This window comes from Budorcas taxicolor, chromosome 14 (genome assembly GCF_023091745.1).
Source record: "Budorcas taxicolor isolate Tak-1 chromosome 14, Takin1.1, whole genome shotgun sequence".
Classification (NCBI taxonomy): domain Eukaryota; kingdom Metazoa; phylum Chordata; class Mammalia; order Artiodactyla; family Bovidae; genus Budorcas; species Budorcas taxicolor.
The window spans coordinates 18,079,434-18,101,829 of NC_068923.1; the positions used below are offsets into that span (position 1 = coordinate 18,079,434).

Sequence of the window (22,396 nt, forward strand, 5' to 3'; positions counted from 1 at the left end):
GACTTCTGAAAACAGTACAGCATTTCAAACAAAACACGTTATTTGGTTTTCAGTTAGTTGTACCCTGACATCTGGTGTCTACACTGTGCATAACAGCTTGAATGTGTATAAGCTCCAGAGATAGCAGCCAACCCAGCTGCTCAAAACACGTGCAAAACATTGGCTTGTGTGTGTGTGCGCATGCATACACACCTGCACATGTACGTGTGTGTGTATATATATATGCTAATATATGTTATATGTATATTAATCTTCTTTATATTTATGTGGTTGAACTACAGAAAATTTCAACAGTTGGAAAAGATATTTAAAATAAGCACCACTGTCTATCAGAATCCAACATGAGTAACTGACACCCTTTGTTATCATTTAGTTGTTTAGTCACGTCCGACTCTTTGCAGCCCCATGGACTGTGTCCTGTCAGGCTCCTCTGTCCATGGGATTTCCCAGGCAAGAATACTGGAGTGCATTGCCATGCTCTTCTCCAGGGGATCTTCCTGACACAGGGATCAAACTTGCATCTCCTACATTGGCAGGTGGATTCTTTACCACTGAGCCACCAGGGAAGCCCTTCTTACTTGTGAAATTTCAAGAATTTAGAGGTTATCTCTCAGGATCAAGGAAAAGAGTGCAGACAAACTCTTTATTATACAGTCAGGTGGATCATTTGTGAATGTGGATTCTGAAGAGTATAACACATTTTTCTTTCTTTCTTGTTTTCTTTCTGTAGGATGTAATTTGAATATTTACCCTAATTTTGATGTTCCAGCAACAAGTCCAGCAATAATGAACCTAAACAACAGAGAGGAGAACCTTGTTGTAAATAGAAAATCACCTCTGAGGGAAAACCTAGTCTTGGCCTCCATGAAACCACCCCCCACGGACTCTGATGAGGAGGTTCTTAGGTGTCCAGGGCCCAGTAAGAATGTTGCCACACCCAGTCATATGGACGTATGCTCTGAATCTCAGGTATATCTGACAGTTGGTGAATTCCAGAGCAAGGCAGGTGTGCCTGAAGTTGACCATCAGACTGGCCCAAGGTCTGATATTGGGGGGCATCCGCTGGCAGATGAGGACCTGCCCAGGAGGAGCCCTGGTCCAGAGGATGGCCAGGCCCCAGCACTGACCTACATTGACGTGAAATCTAGCAATAAGAACCCCTTCAGAGCAGAACCCACAGTGCTCACTGGTGCCCAGCATGAGAGTGGGTGCTCCAGAGACAAGCACGGATTAGGCAGAACTGAGCGAACCAAAGGGGTAGCAGGTGGAGGTCATCACAGCGCTGTCTCTTCAGAGAAAACCACCCTGCATGAGTTAAGTAGTCTAGGAAAGGGGGTAGACCAAGGGAGCAAGGTGGTGCTGCTGAGTCTGAAGGTCACCCCCTCAGAGCCCTGCGAGCACCTGAACTCTTCTTTGAGGGACCCCTTGGACATCAAGGGTTCGCCAAAGGACCCTCAGGCAGAGGAGAAGGAGGAAGTGTGTATCCTCTCTGGGGTCATCAAGAGATCTGCTTCCATCATCTCCGACTCAGGCATTGAGAGCGAGCCAAGCTCCGTTGCCTGGTCCGAGGCTCGCAGCAGAACCCTGGAGCTACCCAGTGACAGGGACTTCTTGCACCAGCTGGTCCGAAGACACGCCCTGCACAGAAACTCCCTGGAGGGGGGGCACACCGAGAGCAACACAAGCTTGCCGAGCGGGATCCAGGCCTCCCTCACGTCCATTAGCTCTTTGCCTTTTGAGGAGGAGGAGCGGGAACTGGCACTCACGAAACTGACCAAGTCAGTGTCCGCGCCCCAGATCAGTAGCCCCGAGGAGTCTGCTGAAGATGCGGACTCCACACGGCATAGGGGAGGTCCCTCTGAAACTTCAGCCGTGCCCACCGAGAGCACCAGCCCCTCAGCACGCTGCCTTCGACCTAGCGATGGCCCCGCAATCCAGGAAGCCGGGGTCGACCATGCCCTTGTGGAGGAAGTCTCAGATGCTGACAACCCGCAGGGCCCCGGTTACATAGATATCCCCAAAGGTCAAGAGGATCGGTTTGACCCCCAAGGCCCCTGTTGTCTGGATGGCAGGACTGACAACCCTCCAGGTGTTGAAACCAAAGGTCTGGGTTTAAAAATACCACTCCTCCTCGGACTTGCATCACCTGGGCACAGAGCTTTGCCCAGAGAACTTGTGGAGACTCCGAAAGGCGTGCCTGGAGACTCCGATGCAGGGACAGGAGCTCCTCTTGACAGCGGCGTGTTGGATGCTGAGAGTTTCACCCACCCCAAGGTGCCTGAAGTAAGCTGTGCACCATCCATCGATGTGGATTCTGCAGGTGAGCAAAGCAGCTCCCTTGGTGTCATGGAGGATACGGGACTGAGCAGAGGGGCTGACACCTTCCCAGAGGATGACTGTGAAGCAGGCGCGGGCTCTGCCGTGACTCAGTCCGTTCCCTGCCCGGTCACGGGGAGCCAGGAGCCCAGGCCAGGCACCTCCATCATGCTGTCCCACGTGACCTCTGCAGAGACCTTCTCTCTGGACAGCCTGAAAGCTGTCGAGGTCGTCAACCTGTCTGTATCTTGCACTGCCACCTGTCTCCCTTTCTCGTCTGTGCCCAAGGAGACCCCTGCCAGGGCTGGATTCTCTTCCAAACAGACCCCGTTCCCCATCACTCATCAACCTTTGGGTTCCTTTGGAGTCGTTCCTAACCATTCCAGAAAGCTGGAGGAGGAAGTCAGCGAAAGGATGTTCAGGTAGGTTTGCTGATGGCTAACCTATCCCAGCATCATCGTTCAGGCTTTCCCACATATTTCTCAGTTTCATGCATACTGTTGCAGGATTGCGTACCAGGTATTTTCTGATTTAAATAAAGTAAGATGCTCCTATATTGTACAAGTCAGGAATGTAGAATAGTAAAAGGAAGTAAAAATGATCAATAACCTCATCTCTCAAATATAGCCCATGTGTAAGTTCTTCTATATTTTTTCCTATGTGCATTCTTATGTATATATTGTGTTGCTCTTCTTTACTCACTAAGTCGTGTCCAACTCTTTGTGACTCCGTGGACTACAGCCATCCAAGCTCCTCTGTCCATGGGATTTCCCAGGCAAGAACATTGGAGTGGGTTGCCATTTCCTTCTCCAATGTATATATTATTAATGTGCAAAAGTAAGATAATTTTTACAAACTCCAAGGTTTTTCCAGCTTCATATATTGGAAACATCTTTCTATGTTTATAAATCTGTTTTCCATTACCATTGTAGTGTTTAAATAATGTTCCATTGTATAAATGTACCATGAATTATTAACAAAATCCTTTAGAGATAAACTGTAAATGTTTTTTCAGTTTTTCTTATGATGAACGACCTCTGTCTTTGCACAATTCCTTTAAGAGCCATTTGAGAATAGGACTAATTCATCAGACTTTCTTCCTAAATACCTCTTGTGTGATTATTAAGTTTATCATTCCTTTTGAAATGCCAGAATCCATCCCTTTATCCTTGTCTTGGGATTGTATTCATAGTAGTCCTTCCCCTATAAACTATGCATTTGATTAAATATCATATTGAATCATTTAACCAAAAAATCCCATTTCACTCACTTGTTCAAAAAAGTGTTGAACACTTACATATTAACAATATCTCCAAAAGAAATGGCACAGACAGGTAAATTTTGGATCCCATGTTTTCTGAAGGCTATTCAATACCTATTATATGCCCATGTCATCAGTTTCATTAATACATGGCAGACACTGTCCGGTACTGGCTAGTGTTCTGGGCTCTCAGTCTAAGAAGGAGGTGGAGAGATGACAGAAGCAGATGAGAGCAGTTGAGTGCACGGGGTGGTTCATGTGTGCACAGCTGAGCCAGAAAAAGCAGGACCTAATTTTTCTGTGGAGCAGTCAGTGTGGATGGAAATGGATGGTGGCCAGGAGAAGCTCTTTAGAGATGACGCCCAAGTGGAGGAGAAACTATGAGACACCATGTTGATGACAATGATGATGATGATGATAAGGCTGGTAATAGATTTCATCTTTTTATTTCACTATTTACTCTGTTCCAAGTACTATTTTAAGCATTTTGCATTGATTATATCACTTCATACACAAAACAGAGACACCTTTATGAATTCAATGAGGGTGTGATTCCTCTCAGTTTTCACAAATGAGGAAACAATGCTGGGCGGTTACTAGTTGGCCCACAGGTGGTGGTTGTTGCTGTTTAGTCACTAAGTTGTGTCTAACTCTTCGCCACCCCAGGGACTGTAGCCCACCAGGATCTACCATCCATGGGATTTCCCAGGCAAGAACACTGGAGTGGGTTGCTGTTTCCTTCTCCAGGGGATCTTCCCAACCCAGGGATGGAACCCACGTCTCCTGCATTGACAGGCAGATTCTTTACTACTGAGCCACTAGGGAAACCCCCAGGTAGCAAGTGTCAAAGCTGAGATTGTGACCTTGGGGTTCTGACTCCTGTGTTCATGCTTTCAATCACCATCTGGCCAGGTAGCCAGGCAAAGAAGATGATAACCAGGTGGGAAAGGCATTTCAGGCAGATAGACCCGAATGCACAACGCATGGAAGTAAAGATAAGAGACATAATTCATGCAGGGAATGAAATATCTTCTCCAACTGTTCTTTCTGGGGGCTGGGGGATGATGCTGGAGAAGTAGGTGGAGGCCAGGGTAATAAACTTTCATTCCTGGAACACTGCTTAAAGATTGTATGGGTCCTCGAAGCTGGATAGAATCTCTGAGGTTCTGTTCATTGCAGGAACCACATTTGCAGAAACCAACTCAAGCTAGCCTTTGTTTTTCCTGGATTGCTTTCTTGCCTCCTTCAGAACCAAGCCTCCTTCACTAGCCTCTCCCTTGAGGTACCATATTCAGCCTTTGCCGCTTGGCAGAGACTTCCTTATAGATGTTCATCACTCCTGCATCTCAGCTCAGCTCATCCCCTGTTCAACGTGGAGCACACAGCTCGGCTTGTGATTAATTAGTGTATTCTCCAGTTTTTATCAGGCCAAAGAGAAATTTAAAAAAGAGCTGAAGATTGATGGATTTCTGTACAGTGACTTATCTGTACTAGCTTCTGACATACCGTATTTCCCACCAGAGGAAGAGGAAGAAAATTTGGAAGATGGGATTCACCTGGTAGTCTGTGTCCATGGCCTGGATGGTGAGTTCTAACAGGTTTCCTCCTCAAAATGTGATATAGACACCTTATCACATTTATGGTTGACTCTAGGTCAGGGACTTGTTCAACAAATGTTCAGTAGGCGACTGTGGAATGATAGTAAGCGTACTGGATCTAGGAAAACGGCACGGCCTTGCTCCCAAAGGAAAGATCTCTTTGGCCAAAAATACGTTTGAGTTAATGAAATACCCAAATGAATGAATTAATGCAATGGAGGGACAAATAAGCCATATCCACTTCATATGGGATCTAACAAATAACTAAGGGTCAGAGAAATGAAAGGGCTTCTCTAGGGCTTCGCTGTTGCTGAGCAGCAAAACCTGTGGTCGCATACTTCTTATGATAACCAAATAGGGAGTGGCGATGACTTCACTTCCGTGACACACTCTTGTTAATATCCTTAATTTTTCTCACTCTTGGGGCTAATGCATTTAATTGTCTGTATCCAGTCCTGGCTATATGCATTACATACCAGAACGCTGAGTCAATAGGTCTATTTGGTGAAGTGTCCAAGAATCCAGCGGCAGATCACCCATTGCAGATGATTATGGCGGTGGTGGTAGTGATGATGAAGACCAGGTTGTATACATCACTCACCATGGTCCCAGAGCCTTCTTAGATGCTTAATATATATTAATGTTGTTGATCCTGACAAGAGCCCTGCAGAGTAGCTGCTATTATCTGCCCCCTTTATAAACGGGGAAACTGAGTAAGAGGGCAGCTAAGTAACTTGTATAAGGTCCCACAGCTACTGCAGTTGACTCGCCATGGTGGTCTAGTGGTTGAGACTTCGCCTTCCAGTGCAGGAGCTGGGAATTCAATCCTTGGTCAGGGAACTAAATCCCACTTGCCTCAATGGCCAAAACACCAAAACATAAAACAGAAACAAATTCAACAAATTGTAGCAAATTCAATAAAGACTTTAAAATTGGTCCACATCAAAAAAAAAAAGTTATCAATGCGGGAGGGAATATGTATATGTATTCGCAGCTGATCTGTGCTGTTACAGCAGAAACCAACACAACATTGTAAAGTAATTATCCTCCAATTAAAATAAATAAATTTAAATTTTAAAAATGTAGGAATGGAAAAAAAAATAAATTAAGGAAACAGCTATCAGGCTGGGTTTTGCTGCTTATCAACAACACTTGCAGAATGTCCTGAAAAAACAGAACTGTCAAAGAAGGGGGAGGCAGCGTGTCTTCAACTGTTCCTGGACCGGCATGTTCACAAGCCAGAAACTGATAGATTGGGGAATAATCCCAGTGAGAGAGGGCTGCCAGGGTGGCCCTGAGCCTGTGTGGACGGGAGGAGGGGGCAGCCCAGGGACCAGTGGGCTGGACATGTGTTAGTTGCTTTTATTATGGACTTAATGAAAAATGAGAAATAGGAAGGAGAGGAGAGAAATAAGAAATAAATCCTTAGTGTGTCAGATGTCACATGATTCAATGTGGGTCTATGTGGAGTCATCTCTCCTCTTTAGGGAACAGTGCAGACCTCCGGCTGGTAAAGACTTTCATAGAACTGGGGCTCCCTGGAGGAAAACTGGATTTCCTCATGTCTGAGAAGAATCAGGTATGAAAACAAAAACATCTGAACTGAAACAATCCCTGACTCATGTCTTAGATGAGCCTCCTAAAGTCACCGTGATGGTTATGGCCACACAGGTGGGAGGGAGCTTTGCCAGGTGACCCTGGCCAGGTGCTCAGGTCTGGAGAGCTCCTTTTCCTTGGGGAGGAGGAAATAGTAAGAAGGGGGAACATGTGAGTCAGGTGACTGGCCCTCTCGACCTCACAGGTCATAGGTTGGCTGACAGCTTTGGAGCATAAATAATAGGGCATCTGCAGGTCTGTCTGGGGAAGAGGTTTGTCACTGGTGTTGGTGTAACCGGTGGAGCTGGATCGTGACCTTTTCATCACCAGAGGGAAACTATGGAGCCTTTGCCATTTCAGGGCTGGAGCTTTATTGGGGTGTCAAGGTAGATGAGACTTGCAAGAGTCCATGACCAGGAGGTGGGGTTGGGTGTTGTCACTGATTCCCAGCCCAGGGGACTTGAGATGGATGAGGCTAAGTATCCTCTGGAGGCAGAGAACGGCTTGTAACTAGAGGGTCTCACGGCCACGGAACATGGGAGCCGTACAGAGAATAGTCAACAAGCGAACACTGGATGTTAGTCTCATTGCTCCCCTCTTAGTGGTCGGTCCTTTCGCCTTTTCTCTGACACCTGCTCTGTACAAGGCCATGTACTCTGCAGGGTGAAGAGACAGACATGTGAGGAAGAGGAAAGAGAATAATTTCAAGCGTCTTCGATGTGCTGAGCACTTGCACTTGTTTGCTCTTTTAATCTTCACAACCTTTCTTTGAAGTATGGACCCTGTTGTTTCCCCACGGAAGAGGGAACCCATAGTCAGTCCAATCTGGGGAAAGCCCCAGTTGGGGGCTCTTTTTCTTGATGCTGAATCCTAATTTGTAGCCTGAAGGTCAGGCGTGGGCATAGCCCCAGGATGTGCCGTGAGGCTTGGTGGAGGAAAACGGGCTTGTGCGCAGAGCCTGGCCTTGTGCAACTGCCCCCTCGGTACCCGTTTCGTCTCTCTCCTTCCAGATGGACACTTTTGCGGATTTTGATACCATGACCGATCGGTTACTGGATGAAATCATTCAGCACATCCAGTTGTACAACCTCTCCATATCGAGAATTAGGTAAAAGGAAACCACAGGTAGTTAATGCTGGGGGGAGCGGTGCCATTTTTAAGTGTTTGCTGTGTATGAGTTCCGCACGATGCCATCAGAATACCAGGCTGGGATTAGTTAACTTAGGGCTTTCAAGGGACTAGATTACTTGCAGAGCAGCTGTGGGTCCCAGGCCTGCTTGACACACCCATGTCTGGCATAGCCGCTGTGTAGGAGCCTACAGCTTGTGCAGCTCAGTACAAAGAGAACTGGGCTTAAATATGTGTGTTCCCTGTGCTCAGTCGTGTCTAACTCTTTGTGATCCTTTGGACCCAGGGTTTTTTCAGGCAAGAATACTGGAGTGGGTAGCCATTCCCTTCTCCAGGGATCTTCCCGACCCAGGCATCAAACCTGCGTCCCTGCATTTCCTGCATTGCAGGCAGATTCTTTCCCTGCTGAGCCATCAGGGAAAGCCTTAAACAAATACTCTAGGTTTTCAATCCTTCTTCTTTTGACAGTTACAAGTTTGTGTCTGCATTCTACCATGTAACCTTGAACAAGCTTTCTACGTCTCTCATCCTCTGTTTCCCCATATATTAAGTGGGACCAGCCCGAGGGGGTTCATTAGCTGCCGCATAAAAGGGCTTCATTCAGCACTAATTGTGACCTTACAGTGTAATAGACAACTGGGTATCACTGTTGAAAGGATTAAGGGGATAGTCCATAGCGTGTTCCTCAGGCACTTGCCAATGTGGACACAACTGGAAATGAGTCCTCGATATCCACGATCCCATTTAGGCCTTGGGGATGATCTATCACTTCTTTATTTCACAAATGAGGATTCAGAGGCCTACAGAGTTAGGTAAAAATAGAAGGACATGGGAATTCCCTGGAGGCCCAGTGGTTAGGGCTCCATACTCACTGCCAGGGCCTGGGTTCGATCTCTAGTCAGGGAACTAAAATCCCACAAGCTGCACAGCACAGTCAGACAGACAGACTATCAACAAACTGAAAAATCCATGGGAATTCCCTGGTGGTCTAGTTGTTAGGACTTGGTGCCTTCACTGCCAAAGACCTGGGTTCAGTCCCTGGTTGGGTTACTAAGATCCTGCAAGCCCCGCAGTGCAGACAAAATTAATAATGATAATACTAAAAAGTAAGGATACCAGGGCTTCCCTGGTAGTTCAGACGGTAAAGAATCTGCCTGCAATGCAGGAGACCCAGGTTTGATCCCTCGGTTGGGAAGATCCCTGGAGAAGGGAATGGCAACCTACTCCAGTATTCTTGCCTGGAGAATCCCATGGACAGAGGAGCCTGGCAGTCTATAGTCCATGGAGTCGCAAACAGTCGGACAGGACTGAGCAACTAACACTTTCACTTAAACTTTTCAAGAGGATACCCATGAAAAGAGCTAGGGAGCTCTGACTCTCATCTAGTTGGGTTTCTACAAATAACTATTTAAGCTGAAAGTGCTGATGCGTGAGATCCACAGATCTCAGAGCAGTGGAGCAGCCGGAGCAGAGCGTGCGCGGGGGGCTGAGTGGGGTGACGGAGGGCGGAGTGGTCCTGGAGAGGCAGGTGGAAGTGGGCCAGGCTGAGAAGCCGGGACTTGACCCTATGAATGACCAGGAGGGTTCATGCCCCATGTGTATTCCAGAAAGAACCCCCAAGTCCCCGAGGGAGGCGTAGAGACCAGAACTGGGTGGAGGGGCTGCTCTAATAACACACAGTGGGAAGGTGTCCATACTTGTGATCACACTGGGCCCAGGGTCTCCATCACAAAGGCTCCATCCTGGGCTCCACGTATCCAGCATTTGGAAACCCAATGGGGATGAATTATTGCTCCCCTCACTTCACCCTGCATGTCCCCCTAAATCCTGAGGGAGCTGAAGGCTGGCTCACACCTCGGTTCGCCTGGTGCAGCATCTTCTGGGCTGCTGCTGTCCTCGTTTGCTCACGTGGACCCTTCCCATCTCTCTGTAGCTTCATCGGCCATTCTCTCGGCAACATCATCATCCGATCGGTCCTCACGCGGCCTCGGTTCCGGTATTACCTCAACAAACTCCACACCTTCCTGTCACTGTCTGGGCCCCACCTGGGGACCCTGTACAACAATAGTGCCCTGGTCAGCACAGGTAAGATGCCGCCAGCATCGGCACTCCTCAGCATCATGCAGGGCCCAGGGGAGGGCAAAGCAGAGATGGAGGCTCTTCCTGATGGAGCCTCCTGGCTTTGGAGCCAGCCTCTTCAAAGTGGTGGCGCTGGCTGTCTGACACTGTCCCCGCACCCATACCTGCCTGCCCTCAGGGCAGACTGGGCTGCTTGATGTCCTCACAGGAAGTGGCTCAGATCCGTTTGCTTTCACATTATTACAGAACATAAGCTGGGAACATGGGTTATTCGAGACATCGATACATAAGAATTGAAGTTCTTTCCTTTGTCGAGCTGTCTTCCCTCACAATCCAAGGAAGCCAGGTTTGAACAGAAACAAATGATTTAGACCACATTTTCCCCAATAGTAATTTTGCAATGCTAGTGAAATGTCTCTCTGAAAAATGAGACATTACCAATAATCCTTCTCATCTAGCATATTTAGAGTGATTCTGCATGGCTCGCTCTCCTTATATTTGCATTCATTCACATTTGCGTGGCAGTAAGTCTTCCCAGGTGGCTCAGGGGTAAAGAACCCGCCTGCCAATGCAGGAGACATGGGTTTGATCCCTGGGTTGGAAAGATCCCTGGAGTAGGAAATGGCAGACCACTCCAGTATTCTTGCTTGGAAAATCCCACAGTGAGAGGAGTCTGGCAGGCTACAGTCCATGGGGTCACAAAGAGTCAGACACAACTGAGCATGCACATCATCACGTCAGTCATAATATGTACACGCCCTGTGTCTTCCTTATTTCCTTGCATTTTATCAAATTCATGTATTTGTGCATGTGACATAATATCCATGTTATTGTCAGCATAACCAGAGTAAATAGCTGGACTTCAAAATGAAAAGTTGATTTTCACTTTTCTGTATCCTAAATGGATCTGTTCAGTTCAGTTACTCACTCATGTCCGACTCTTTGCAACCCCATGGACTGCAGCACACCAGGCTTCCCTGTCCATCACCAACTCCCAGAGCTTGCTCAAACTCATATGCATTGAGTCAGTGATGCCATCCAACCATCCTATCCTTTGGCATCCCCTTCTCTTCCTGCCTTCAGTCTTTCCCAGCATCACGGTCTTTTCCAATGAGTCAGTTCTTCACATTAGGTAGCCAAAGTATTGGAGCTTCAGCTTTAGCATCAGTTCTTCCAATGACTATTCAGGACTGATTTCCTTTAGAATGGACTGGGTGGATCTCCTTGCAGTCCAAGGGACTCTCAAGAGTCTTCTCTAACACTACAGTTCAAAAGCATCAATTCTTCTGCACTCAGCTTTCTTTATAGTCCAATTCTCACATCCATACATGACTACAGGAAAAAACATAGCTTTGACTAGATGGAGCTTTGTTGGCAAAGTAATGTCTCTGCTTTTTAATATGCTGTTTAGGTTGGTCATAGCTTTTCTTCCAAGGAGCAAGCGTCTTTTAATTTCATGTCTGTAATCATCATCTGCAGTGAGTTTGGAGGCCAAGAAAATAAAGTCTGTCATTGTTTCCATTGTTCCTCCACCTATTTGCCATGAAGTGATGGTCTGGATGTCATGATCTTAGTGTTCTGAATGTTGAGTTTTAAGGCAGCTTTTTCACTCTCCTCTTTCGTCAAGAGATTCTTTAGTTTCTCTTTGCTTTCTGCCATAGCAGTGGAGTCATCTGCATACTGAGGTTATTGATATTTCTCCCAGCAATCTTGTTTCCAGCTTGTGCTTCATCCAGCCCAGCATTTCGCATGATGTACTCTGCATATAAGTTAAATAAGCAGGATGACATTATACAGCCCTGACATACTCCTTTCTCAATTTGGAACCAGTCTGTTGTTCCATGTTCAGTTCTAACTGTTGCTTCTTGTCCTGCATACAGGTTTCTCAGGAGGCAGATCAGGTGGTCTGGTATTCCCATCTCTTTAAGAATTTTCCACAGTTTGCTGTGATCCACACAGTCAAAGGCTTTGGCGTAGTCAATAAAGCAGAAGTAAATGTTTCTCTAGAACTCTCTTTCTTTTTCTATGATCCAGTGGATGTTGGCAATTTGATCTCTGGTTTCTCTGCCTTTTCTAAATCCACCCTGAACATCTAGAAGTTCTTAGTTCATATACTGTTGAAATCTGGCTTGGAGAATTTTGAGCATTACTTTACTAGTGTGTGAGATGAGTGCAATTGTGCGGTAGTTCGAGCATTCTTTGGCATTGCCTTTCTTTGGGATTGGAAAGAAAACTGACCTTTTCTGAGCCTGTGGCCACTGCTGAGTTTTCCAAATTTGCTGGCATATTGAGTGCAACACTTTCACAGCATCATCTTTTAGGATTTGAAATAGCTCCACTGGAATTCCATCACCTCCACTAGCTTTATTCCCAGTGTTGCTTCCGAAGGCCCACTTGACTTTGCACTCCAGGATGTTTGGCTCTCATTAAGATCTTTTTTGTATAGTTCTGTGTATTCTTGCTGCCTTTTCTTAACATCTTCTTCTCTTAGATCCATACCATTTCTGTCCTTTATTGTGCCCATCTTTGCATAAATTGTTCCCTTGGTATCTCTGATTTTTTTAAAGAGATCTCTAGTCTTTCCCATTCTATTGTTTTCCTCTATTTCTTTTCACTGATCACTGAGGAAGGCTTTCTTATCTCTCCTTGGTATTCCTTGGAACTCTGCATTCAGATGGGTATATGTTTCCTTTTCGCCCTTGACTTTCACTTCTCTTCTTTTCTCAACTATTTCTAAGGCCTCCTCAGACAACCATTTTGCCTTTTTGCATTTCTTTTTCTTGGGGATGGTCTTGATCCCTGCCTCCTGTAGAATGTCATGAACCTCTGTCCATAGTTCTTCAGGCACTCTGTCTATCAGATCTAATCCTTTGAATCTATTTGTCACTTCCACTATATAATTGTAATGAATTTGATTAAGGTTATACCTGAATGGTCTAGTGGTTTTCCCTACTTTCTTCAATTTAACTCTGAATTGGGCAATAAGGAGTTCATGATCTGAGCCACAGTAAGTTCCCAGTCTTGTTTTTGCTGACTATATAGAGCTTCTCCATCTTTGGCTGCAAAGAATATAATCAATCTGAATTTGGTATTGACCATATGGTGATGTCCATGTGTAGAATCGTCTCTTGTGTTGTTGGAAAAGGGTGTTTGCTATGACCAGTTTGTTCTCTTGGCAAAACTCTGTAAGGAGCGTCTATATGTGTGTGTGTGTGTGTGTGTGTGTGTGTGTGTGTGTGTGTGTGTGTGTATGTGTGTATATATATATATATATGTATGTATGTATGTATTTCACACTGTTTCCTTAGGCTAGATTTATGGAAGGGGATTGAAAAATCAAAGGGTTTGGTTAACTTCATGACTCCTGAAGCCTGTCTCATAAGATTTTATCTCTGCTTCCAGAATATAACAATACAAATGTACCTCGAACTTCCCGAGGGTTTGCTAAATTGCACACTCTCCTTTTTTAAGTTAACTAAAAGCCACAGATGAATGTTAATTTTTCCCCTATTCTTTTTTGCTTTTTTTTTTTTTTGGTTGGATGTGTTTGATGTGGGTCTGGTTTGGTTGTCATCTTTCTAGGCTTGTGGCTCATGCAGAAACTGAAGAAATCTGGGTCGCTTTTGCAGCTGACCTTCAGGGATAATGCTGATCTGCGCAAATGTTTCCTCTACCAACTAAGCCAAAAGACAGGTGAGTGGATTCCCCAGCTGCACGCTGAGGTGGCAATGAGTGGGAGCTGGAGAGCCAAACCTTGAGACCCAAATTAGATTCAAAGTTGCATTAATTCCCTCACAGAAGGATGCCATCAGGAGCTGCAGTGTGACATAGCTTCCTCAGTTCACAGAGAGCCCAGCAGCTACCCAAGAACTAGCTGCCCCTTGACCGCCTCCCTCATAGCCTGGGGGCCAGAGGCAGGTGTCTGCAGTGTCCTCTACCCTAGAGTTGCAGCATCCACTTCCCACCAAGCTTTTAATGTCCCCAGGTCTGTGTGCCAACCAACAGCTCCTTTACCCAGGTGCAGATTCCCCTACCAAAAGGGCAGGTAGACACTGTCCATCTGTATTGACAGGGCAGGGGGACATGGGAGTGCCTAAGATCACACCTTCACCCACACTTGCAATGAGGAAGCACATACAGGTGTTGAAGACTCTACCTGCCAAGGGAGTGAGCAGAGCAGAGCAGTGACCTCATGTCACTGAGGGAGCAGAGAGGTTGACCAGTTGTCCCAGAGTCCTTCCCAGCAAGCTGGCCTGGCCCAGGGTCTGTCCTATGGCTCACAATCTTCCATCAGTGTCAGAACACTGACTCTGATGCTATCTCTCCCTCCCTGGATGTGAGCCTGGCATAGCCCTGGACAAGTTCCAGGGCTTGATAACCTTGGACAAGTTCCTTACCCATGTCTGTTTCTGTGTGTTACCATGAGAGCTACACCCCCATGGGGAAGGGAGGGAAGCAGGCTTGGGCAGAGGAGCAGTTGGACCACAACATGGCCCTCTCCAGTTATCCTGCAGAGGGAAGAGGTCTGGTATCTGCCCCCTGCGAATCACTGAGAGTTGGCCAACCCCAGCTTGTGGTCTTGGGCTGATATCTGGGATGAAAAGGCTCATTTCATTGTAGGCATCCCCCACATGGTCCCTGGGCTGAAAGCAGTTCGATGGGGGACCTGGGTAGAGCACCACAGTGCCGGGATATCCCTGGTAAGCTCGGGGACTGAAAGAATAGGCTGTGATGCTTCAACTGGGACATCCCTCTGCCTCAGAGCAGGCTGATTCAAGGAGGTGAGGTGACCTGCAGAGTGATGAGGCTGTTTTCCTCCAGCAGGTGACGCTACTGGGGCTGGAACGCAGGGAACCATGGGGTTGGGGAGGAGGAGCAGCAAATACTAGATTTATTTCCTTACGGACTCCTCACTGTTCCCAGCCCAGAAAGGCGTTCTTGTCACTCACCTGTTATTTATCTTCCACTGCTCAGGGTCGTGATCTTCTTAGTTTCTGCGGCTGATGTAGTCAAAGCTGCCCCTCCGCCCTAACTTGCAGAGCTTCTTTCCCCCTCCTAGACCCAAAGAACCTCATTCAATGACTCCACTGGTGTGTCTGGTGTCTTCCCGCTTTTCCTTTCTCCTGGGCAAGTTTATGAAATGTGTACAAAGCAGAGGCTGTGGGTTGAAACTGCCTGAGCAAAACAGCACCCACCCGGTTTATTGCAGGTCTGCAGTATTTTAAAAATGTTGTGCTGGTTGCTTCTCCCCAAGACCGCTACGTGCCCTTTCATTCAGCCAGGATCGAGATGTGTAAAACCGCCCTCAGAGACAGGCACACAGGTAAGCCACATTTCCTTTCCTTTTTTCTCCTTTCTCTCCTTCCCTTCCCATTTCTCCTCCATCTCCCTCTTCTTTTTCTTCTCCCCACCCCCTTCTCCTCCTCCTTCTTTCCTCTTCCTTCTTCTTCATTTTCGTGACTTTCTGACTTGAAAAGCAAAAGGAAATCATGATGAATGTAACTCTGCCTAGTAGGGCACATCAGATATTCTGCCAAGGACTAGGAGCCCAGCACACACCTGGTGTTTTTCTTTAGATTCCACTGCTGAACTTTTGCCCCCACGTCTCATCCATCTTCCCTCCTCCCAGGCCCTGTTTACGCGGAAATGATCAACAACCTACTCCGCCCTCTGGTGGATGCCAAGGACTGCACTTTGATCAGACACAATGTGTTCCACGCCTTGCCCAACACTGCCAACACTCTGATTGGCCGAGCGGCTCACATCGCTGTGCTGGACTCCGAGCTCTTCCTGGAGAAGTTCTTCTTGGTGGCGGGACTCAACTACTTCAAGTAGTGGCTTTGAGCGCGCGGGCCTCGGGGAGCTCGCCAGAAACGTTTAAGATCCGTGAGAGCTCTGGCTGAGACATCCTTTTACAGACCTCTGTCATTCCAGGGTTGAGCTCAGAGAGGAAGGCGCTAGGGGTGGAGGGTGGGTGGGACCGGACATTCGAGGTGCTTCCCTTTTCGGAGAGTTTGGGAAAGCTGAATCAATAGTGTCAAAGACAACAGACTTTGCCCGAACCTGTCTAGACACCTGGAGTCGCATTCAAGATGCTTTCTATCAAAATTTGGAGAAAATAAAGAAACAGAATCCTTGGAGTTGGTGAGCCCACCTTCTTAACTCCCACTGGCTCACAGAGAGATGGCTCCAAGTTAACTAGGTTTGTTGGGTATGTAACTAGTTCATAGCTTTATCATTTTTGATGCACTCAAGCATTTCAGAACTCAGGTTAACCTCTGTGCAGAAGTGGAACATATTTGTGTAAATATAATCCTTAATTGATTCAAATGTGCCACTTGTTCAAGACCGTGTGAACCCATATTCTTATGCTTTCCTCATTTTTTCTCAACAAGGGACAAAGGAATGCTTCATAAACTTTGGTTTTATTTCTTAACAACAGCTGGTGGGGTGATGTGAGGTATAGAGTGATGCTATCGGTAAATGCAAGTTTGTTGCAGAGAAAAAGTTAACTGGTGAACTGGCTGCTCCAACTACTCCTCCAGACTTTTTCTATGCATAACCCTGGTTCACACATTATTTTTTGTGATTGCTGACATCTCTGTCTGTAGTAGGGAAAACAGACTGAGATTAAACCTAGCAGAAGGTGGCCCTTAAGTGAACACACACCTGGTGAAGCTCCTGCTGATACACGTCCAAAGAAATGCTATGTTAGCATTTGATGCACTCGCAAAAAAATTAAAACCATCCACATGGCCAGCTGCTTCTCCTCTCCATGGAAGGGGAAAGACATCTCAATGGAGGAGTGCTGGATTTAAAATCTCAGGGGGGCTCTGAGAAGGGTGCTGGTTATCTTTCACTAGAAATGTCTTCTTGCCTTAGGAAAATAAAGGGCTAGGGAAGGTTACCATTGATTCACACACACGCACTCACACAGACACACACATACACACACGAGACCACAGGACAAATGTGAGATCAGAGAGAACAACAGCCAGGTTGGGGACTCAGATTGTTATCGGTAAGTGACTTAAGGGGACTTTTGAAAAATTACGGGGAGTGTTTAATGTGGTCCCAAAGACTGAGTGTGTGCTATGGGCTGACAGAAGCCTGCAGGATCATTTAGTTGTAATGAAGGAACACAGGAACAAGGACCATAGGGATCATTAACACAGGAGACGCATCTTCTGCAGACAGAAGCTCCTCCCACTTCTGCAAAAGTTGCTTCTGAAACTGTGGAAACTCATCTGGAGCCAGACTCCTGGTCCCAGTGCCTGGATGATAACCTTAGTGATGCCCACCAATGCCATGGTAGTAAGCCAAGGAATTCTAGACTCAGCTGAGACTTTCAGTTCCTCAGGTATTAACAGTGTGACTTTGAAAACATAGTAGACCATGGCAATCAAGTCCAGGTAGACAACTTTGCAGGAGAGCAGACTGAGGCTTTCTAAAGAAAGGAAAAGCTGGAGAGGAAGTTGGAAAAACCTCCCACACAAGAGATTTCGGGTCTCTGTGGGTCTTCTTCGAAATCTCATTGTATCTTAGTCTTAACACGTATGGGATAAGTAATGCCTTGGGTCACTCTCCCACTGGGTATTTTTCCAAGCTCTTGATGGGCGTAGACTCTGGTTACTTATGAACATGACCAGTCTGTATGACCCAGAGCAGGTGTGGTTCCCACAGCGCAGCCTATGAACTTGCAGTTCCTTACAAGTGCCCAAGTGCAGGGCAGGACCATGGTTTATAGCATATTCTCCTTTTTGGCCAAATGAGGAGCATTTCACGTTTGTTTTTCCTGTGCCCATCAGCAAAGTTTGTCATCCCCTGATCATTTGAAAGACTGTGCAGCCAGCAGCTATGAAGCCAGGGTGAATCAATGACCGTCGTCTTTCCCAATAACCAGATGCCATTTTTAACTTCAATATGCTGTCTGGACATAGAACTAATGGCAATAAACATCCAGCTGTGTGGTGCACCTCTTTTTTATAGGGGTGCTCTGCTGTCTTTGTAAACCCTCTCTGACCTCTGAGCATCTATTATAATTGTGTAGAAAGTATACATCTCTATATTGTAAATAAGAGCGTCCAGTGTTGTGTGTCATGCCTCATTTGAAAGGCTTTTTTATGTCTCTTTCTATCGAAGTATAGACATATAATATATATATATACATAAATATACATATAATGTAAAACAGGGACATTCTATTATTGACTATAAAATTATAACAAAATGCCTGCCAAGATAATAATAGTATGTCTTCATTCTCAACAAATTTTTGTTTTTGTCTTTATGGTTTGTTAAATTTCTCAGAACTAGTTTAGAAGTAAAAATGACTAATATTGAGATGAATGGAATTTGTTGTTCATGAGCCAGATACACCCAGAGAAACAAATGTGAAGCTAAAGTCACCTTGGGGCAAAAGTAATATCTCCATGGCAGGTTGAAATCAGCTGGAGTGCTGTGTACCCGGGGAGCAGGTGGGGCGAGAATGGATTCCTATTGGTTTCTGGAGTCCACAGGTATTCACTGAACAACTTCCACCTGTGCCAGGTGGGAGCACAGGGCTAAAATGCAGAGTCTGTGTCCTTAGAGAATGCACGGAAGATCCAGCCTTGTTAGTAAAGCAAGGTATGATGAGGGCTTTGATGAAACACAGGCAGGATCAAGGGGATTCTAGAAGTCTAGTTTTCATTGCCTGGAGAATAAGAATGGGGCTTTCAAAGTGAGACCTGAAAAGTGTGATACTGACCTTACATAGCCTGTTACCACCAAGTGCATGCATTCGTCAATTCATTTACTCAATCATTCATTCAACAAACACATCTCGAGGGCTTACTTTGTGCTGGGAATGTATTGGTAAGATTCAGTAGTTCATAGTTTAGCGAGGAATACAGCCAATCGGATGGGAAGTTAGAGCAAGCGGGCCCCAGGGAAGTGGCAGGGATCTGATGGCGGCTTAGAAGAGGGACCCTGTGGATGTAGGGTGGTGTGTGATCAGAAAGGGCCTCATGGAAGATTCCGTGTCTACACCCAGATGCCAGGCTGAAGAAGAGTTGGCTGGGTGGAGGGTGGGTTGTGGGGACCCTCAGGGAGTGAACAGGGTAAGGAAGAGGTTTCATATGAGAGAGAGCTGAGAGCCTTTGTTACACTGGACAGGCAGATAGAGTCAGTTTTGGTACAAGAAAGGAAGTGCAGGAAGTTAGCCACCATGGGGGATTGTCTTCTTATATCAGGAAGAAATTTCCATCATTAACACTAGTAGGGAAATTTCTGCTCAGTAAGGAGGGTCCCATGAGAAACCAGAGTTCACACCTGTAATCACATCTCTCTCCAGGATATTTTAACTGAAAGCATTATCTTAGGTATTTTGCTGTATGCTGCTGTTTAGTTGCTAAATCATGTCCAACTCTTTTGCAACCCCATGAACTGTGGCTCACCAGGCCCTCTGTCCATAGGATTTCCCAGGCAAGAATACTGCAGTGGGTTACCATTTCCTTCTCCCAGGCGTCTTTCCTTCCCAGGTAATGAACCTGTGTCTCCTGCACTGGTAGGCGAATTCTTTTCCATTGAGCCACCAGGGAGGCTATTCTTAGGTATTTATAAGCCCCCAGTTGAGGGCTTCCCTCATGGCTCAGCTGGTTAAGAATCCACCTGTAATGAGGGAGACCTGGGTTTGATTCCCAGGTTGGGAAGATCCCCTGGAGAAGGGAAGAGCTACCCACTTCAGTGTTCTAGCCTGGAGAATTCCAGGGACTGTATAGTCCATGGGGTCGCGAAGAGCGGGACACAACTGAGCGACTTTCACTTTCACTTTCAAATGTAACTGACAGGACTATTTTTTTTTTTTTTTGGCTATGCTCTTTGCTTTGATGAGATCCCCTGGAGAATGGAATGGCTACCCACTCCAGTATTCTTTCCTGGAGAATCCCATGGACAGAGGAGCCTGGTGGGCCATAGTCCATGGGCTCGCAAGGAGTTGGACACAACTGAGCAACTAACACTTTTGTTGCTTTGATTTCACAGAATTTACTGCTAAGCACTGGCAATAACCAGGCTGCCATGTGCAGCTGCACAAGTTGAATAAAAAGAAAGTGAGGTCATGGCACGGAACACATTGAGGAATGGTGTGGTCCTATGCTGTTCTTCCAAGGAGTCCATCTCAATATCCTTAGGAAGAATGAATGTTGTTCTCTAATTTATAGAGCCAAACACCATGTGCTGAAATCGGGATCCATTTTTTCCTTTTTTTTTTTTTCATTCACGTATTCTTTCCCTGTTTTATTATAAATCTCTTTTGTGTTGGCTGTCATCCTAGGCTGTAGAGATATTAAGATACATCGTGTAATTCTAAACACTAAAAGGATCTGGATCAACCATCAGACTTCATGTTTTATTTTTAGCTGGTAGTTTTAAAATTACAACCTTGAAATCTCAGAACTGGAAGAGGACCGAGGTGTTGTTTCATTCAGACTCTTCTTGATATTTAGCATCTGAGCTTTGTTCTCCCAACCTCCACTAACCACGTGAGTCTTCATCCATGTATGTCGAAGTGCACTCTTTTGAAGTTACAGGCAGTAGTACACGCATGCCTGCCTGCATGCTTCTTTCAGGTAAAGGACTGCCCCACCAAGACTTTTCTAAACCTTCAGGGTGCCTTCCCAAATCTTTCTATGTCCCTTTCTCTTTTGACTTTTTTTTCAAAGCTTTTTATCCCCGAAGTACCTCTTTACCTTTATACATAATGCTAGAGATATTGCAATAGAAAACACTGTGGAAAGTCTCGAAAAAAGCCGAACTTCTCCCGGTGCTTGTTTTATGTTGAACGGTAGTACACCTTACCATTCAGTGGATCGAATTCTAAAAACCAGTTTTAATTTTAGGGAAAAAGGCTCCAGTGCCTTCTCTCAAACAAAGGAATGGTCTTACTGTATACAAGTACGCTTAGAACAGGTGTAAACATATGGCCGTGTGGGTCATGCTCTGTTTATATCTAAGCCAGGTCATAGCCCTACAGTTGATCTTTTCACAACTAAATTATCAAGTGTCTCCACTTGTGTGTGTCTTCATTTCATAGATGTGGTTATGATCGTATGACTGCAAGACATGATCCTCAAACCCGAAACTTCATGACTTAACACGGATTCAGAGACCTCTAGAGGTAAAAGAAATCCGGGCTCTCATTTATCTTCTTTTTAACATGTGAAGGAGTGAAGGAATGGAAATAATATGCAGCACTCCACTTTGGTTTGCTAGGTCATGTGCATCTATGAGTCCACCTAATCTTTAAAACTCATACAGCATGCAGATGGTATTGGGAGAAGTCAGGTAACTTGACTAAGGTCACACAACTTAGCCATGGTGGAGTCAAGATTCGAGCCCTGAACTTCCCTGTTATCCTTCATGCTATTGAACGCATCCAACCCAGAGATGTTAATAGATCACAAAAGTCATATATCTGTTAAAAATCAATGCCAGGATTCTTCAAATCCTAAACTGTAATCTTATGAGCTTTCTCTCATAATATATTCCTGTTCAAGGCACCTACATAACTTATATATGAGATGGCAAAGGAAAACATAATTCAATGATAAGGGTGGTTTTATAAAGCACTGTCCATAAACATAATGGGGTGATTGGCTGGCCTGTTGGCTCTTGATTAATCATCTGTCTTTCCCAATCACTGTGTCTCAAGTTTTCTTTCTCCTACCGGCCTGAAACCACTTTCCCCTAGACCACAATGCGTTCCATAACTGCCCAGACCATACCCTTCCATCTATACCTCCTGTCTCTCTCTGCTTTCCCCACATTGGAGGGGTTCCTCACTTTCCTGTTGGAGTCAATTCCTTGTCCGTTGGTTGTGAACTGGGACCCAGTGGTTCCTGGCCTGTAGATTCCTGCTTCCGCATGATGTCTTACCATCAGAGCTCGGTTTTCTCACGTTTCCATGATCCCACTCTCTTCTCCTTCCTGTGTTCTGGTGGTTCTCCTTCATACGGACTCCTTACAGCAGGAGTCATGTCTAATTTGCCAGTGTTTCCCATTACAGAGTCAGGGTTCAGTAAGGATATTCTGGACAGGGCCAGGTCTTTGAAAGCTTGCGTTTTCTTCTCTAGCATCTCATCCAACACACAGCAATGGATTCCCATAAAGAAACAGTTTGCCCTCGGTTCCTGTTTGCCCTCGGTTCCTGTTTGCCCTCGGTTCCTGTTTGCCCTCTAGGCTTCTGGATTTGCAAGAGGAAAGTAGTTGTGTCTGAGAAGATCTCATTGTGGCAGTTTCCTGTAACGGGAAGAACCACTGTATCTCTCGGGTGTCCTTTCAAGCCAGCGGGCTAGTGCCCTCAGCTATAAAACAGATTTCCACGTGTCTACTTTGAAAGGTCACTGTGGGGGTTGGAAGGGCATCTGGATGAGAAAGG

The 22,396-nt window shown here is 45.9% G+C and overlaps 1 protein-coding gene across 1 annotated transcript in view; it reads left to right on the forward strand.

The window, feature by feature from the left end:
* Positions 1-15,813, forward strand: part of FAM135B (family with sequence similarity 135 member B) — a 155,798-nt gene extending 139,985 nt beyond the window's left edge. Inside the window, exons 12-19 of the mRNA XM_052651827.1 lie at positions 731-2,738; positions 4,995-5,161; positions 6,663-6,754; positions 7,782-7,879; positions 9,833-9,984; positions 13,561-13,671; positions 15,188-15,301; positions 15,608-15,813. Of these exons, the coding sequence (XP_052507787.1) occupies positions 731-2,738; positions 4,995-5,161; positions 6,663-6,754; positions 7,782-7,879; positions 9,833-9,984; positions 13,561-13,671; positions 15,188-15,301; positions 15,608-15,813 (2,948 nt within the window). The remainder of the gene's footprint in view (positions 1-730; positions 2,739-4,994; positions 5,162-6,662; positions 6,755-7,781; positions 7,880-9,832; positions 9,985-13,560; positions 13,672-15,187; positions 15,302-15,607) is intronic.
* The last annotated feature ends 6,583 nt before the right edge of the window (positions 15,814-22,396 follow it).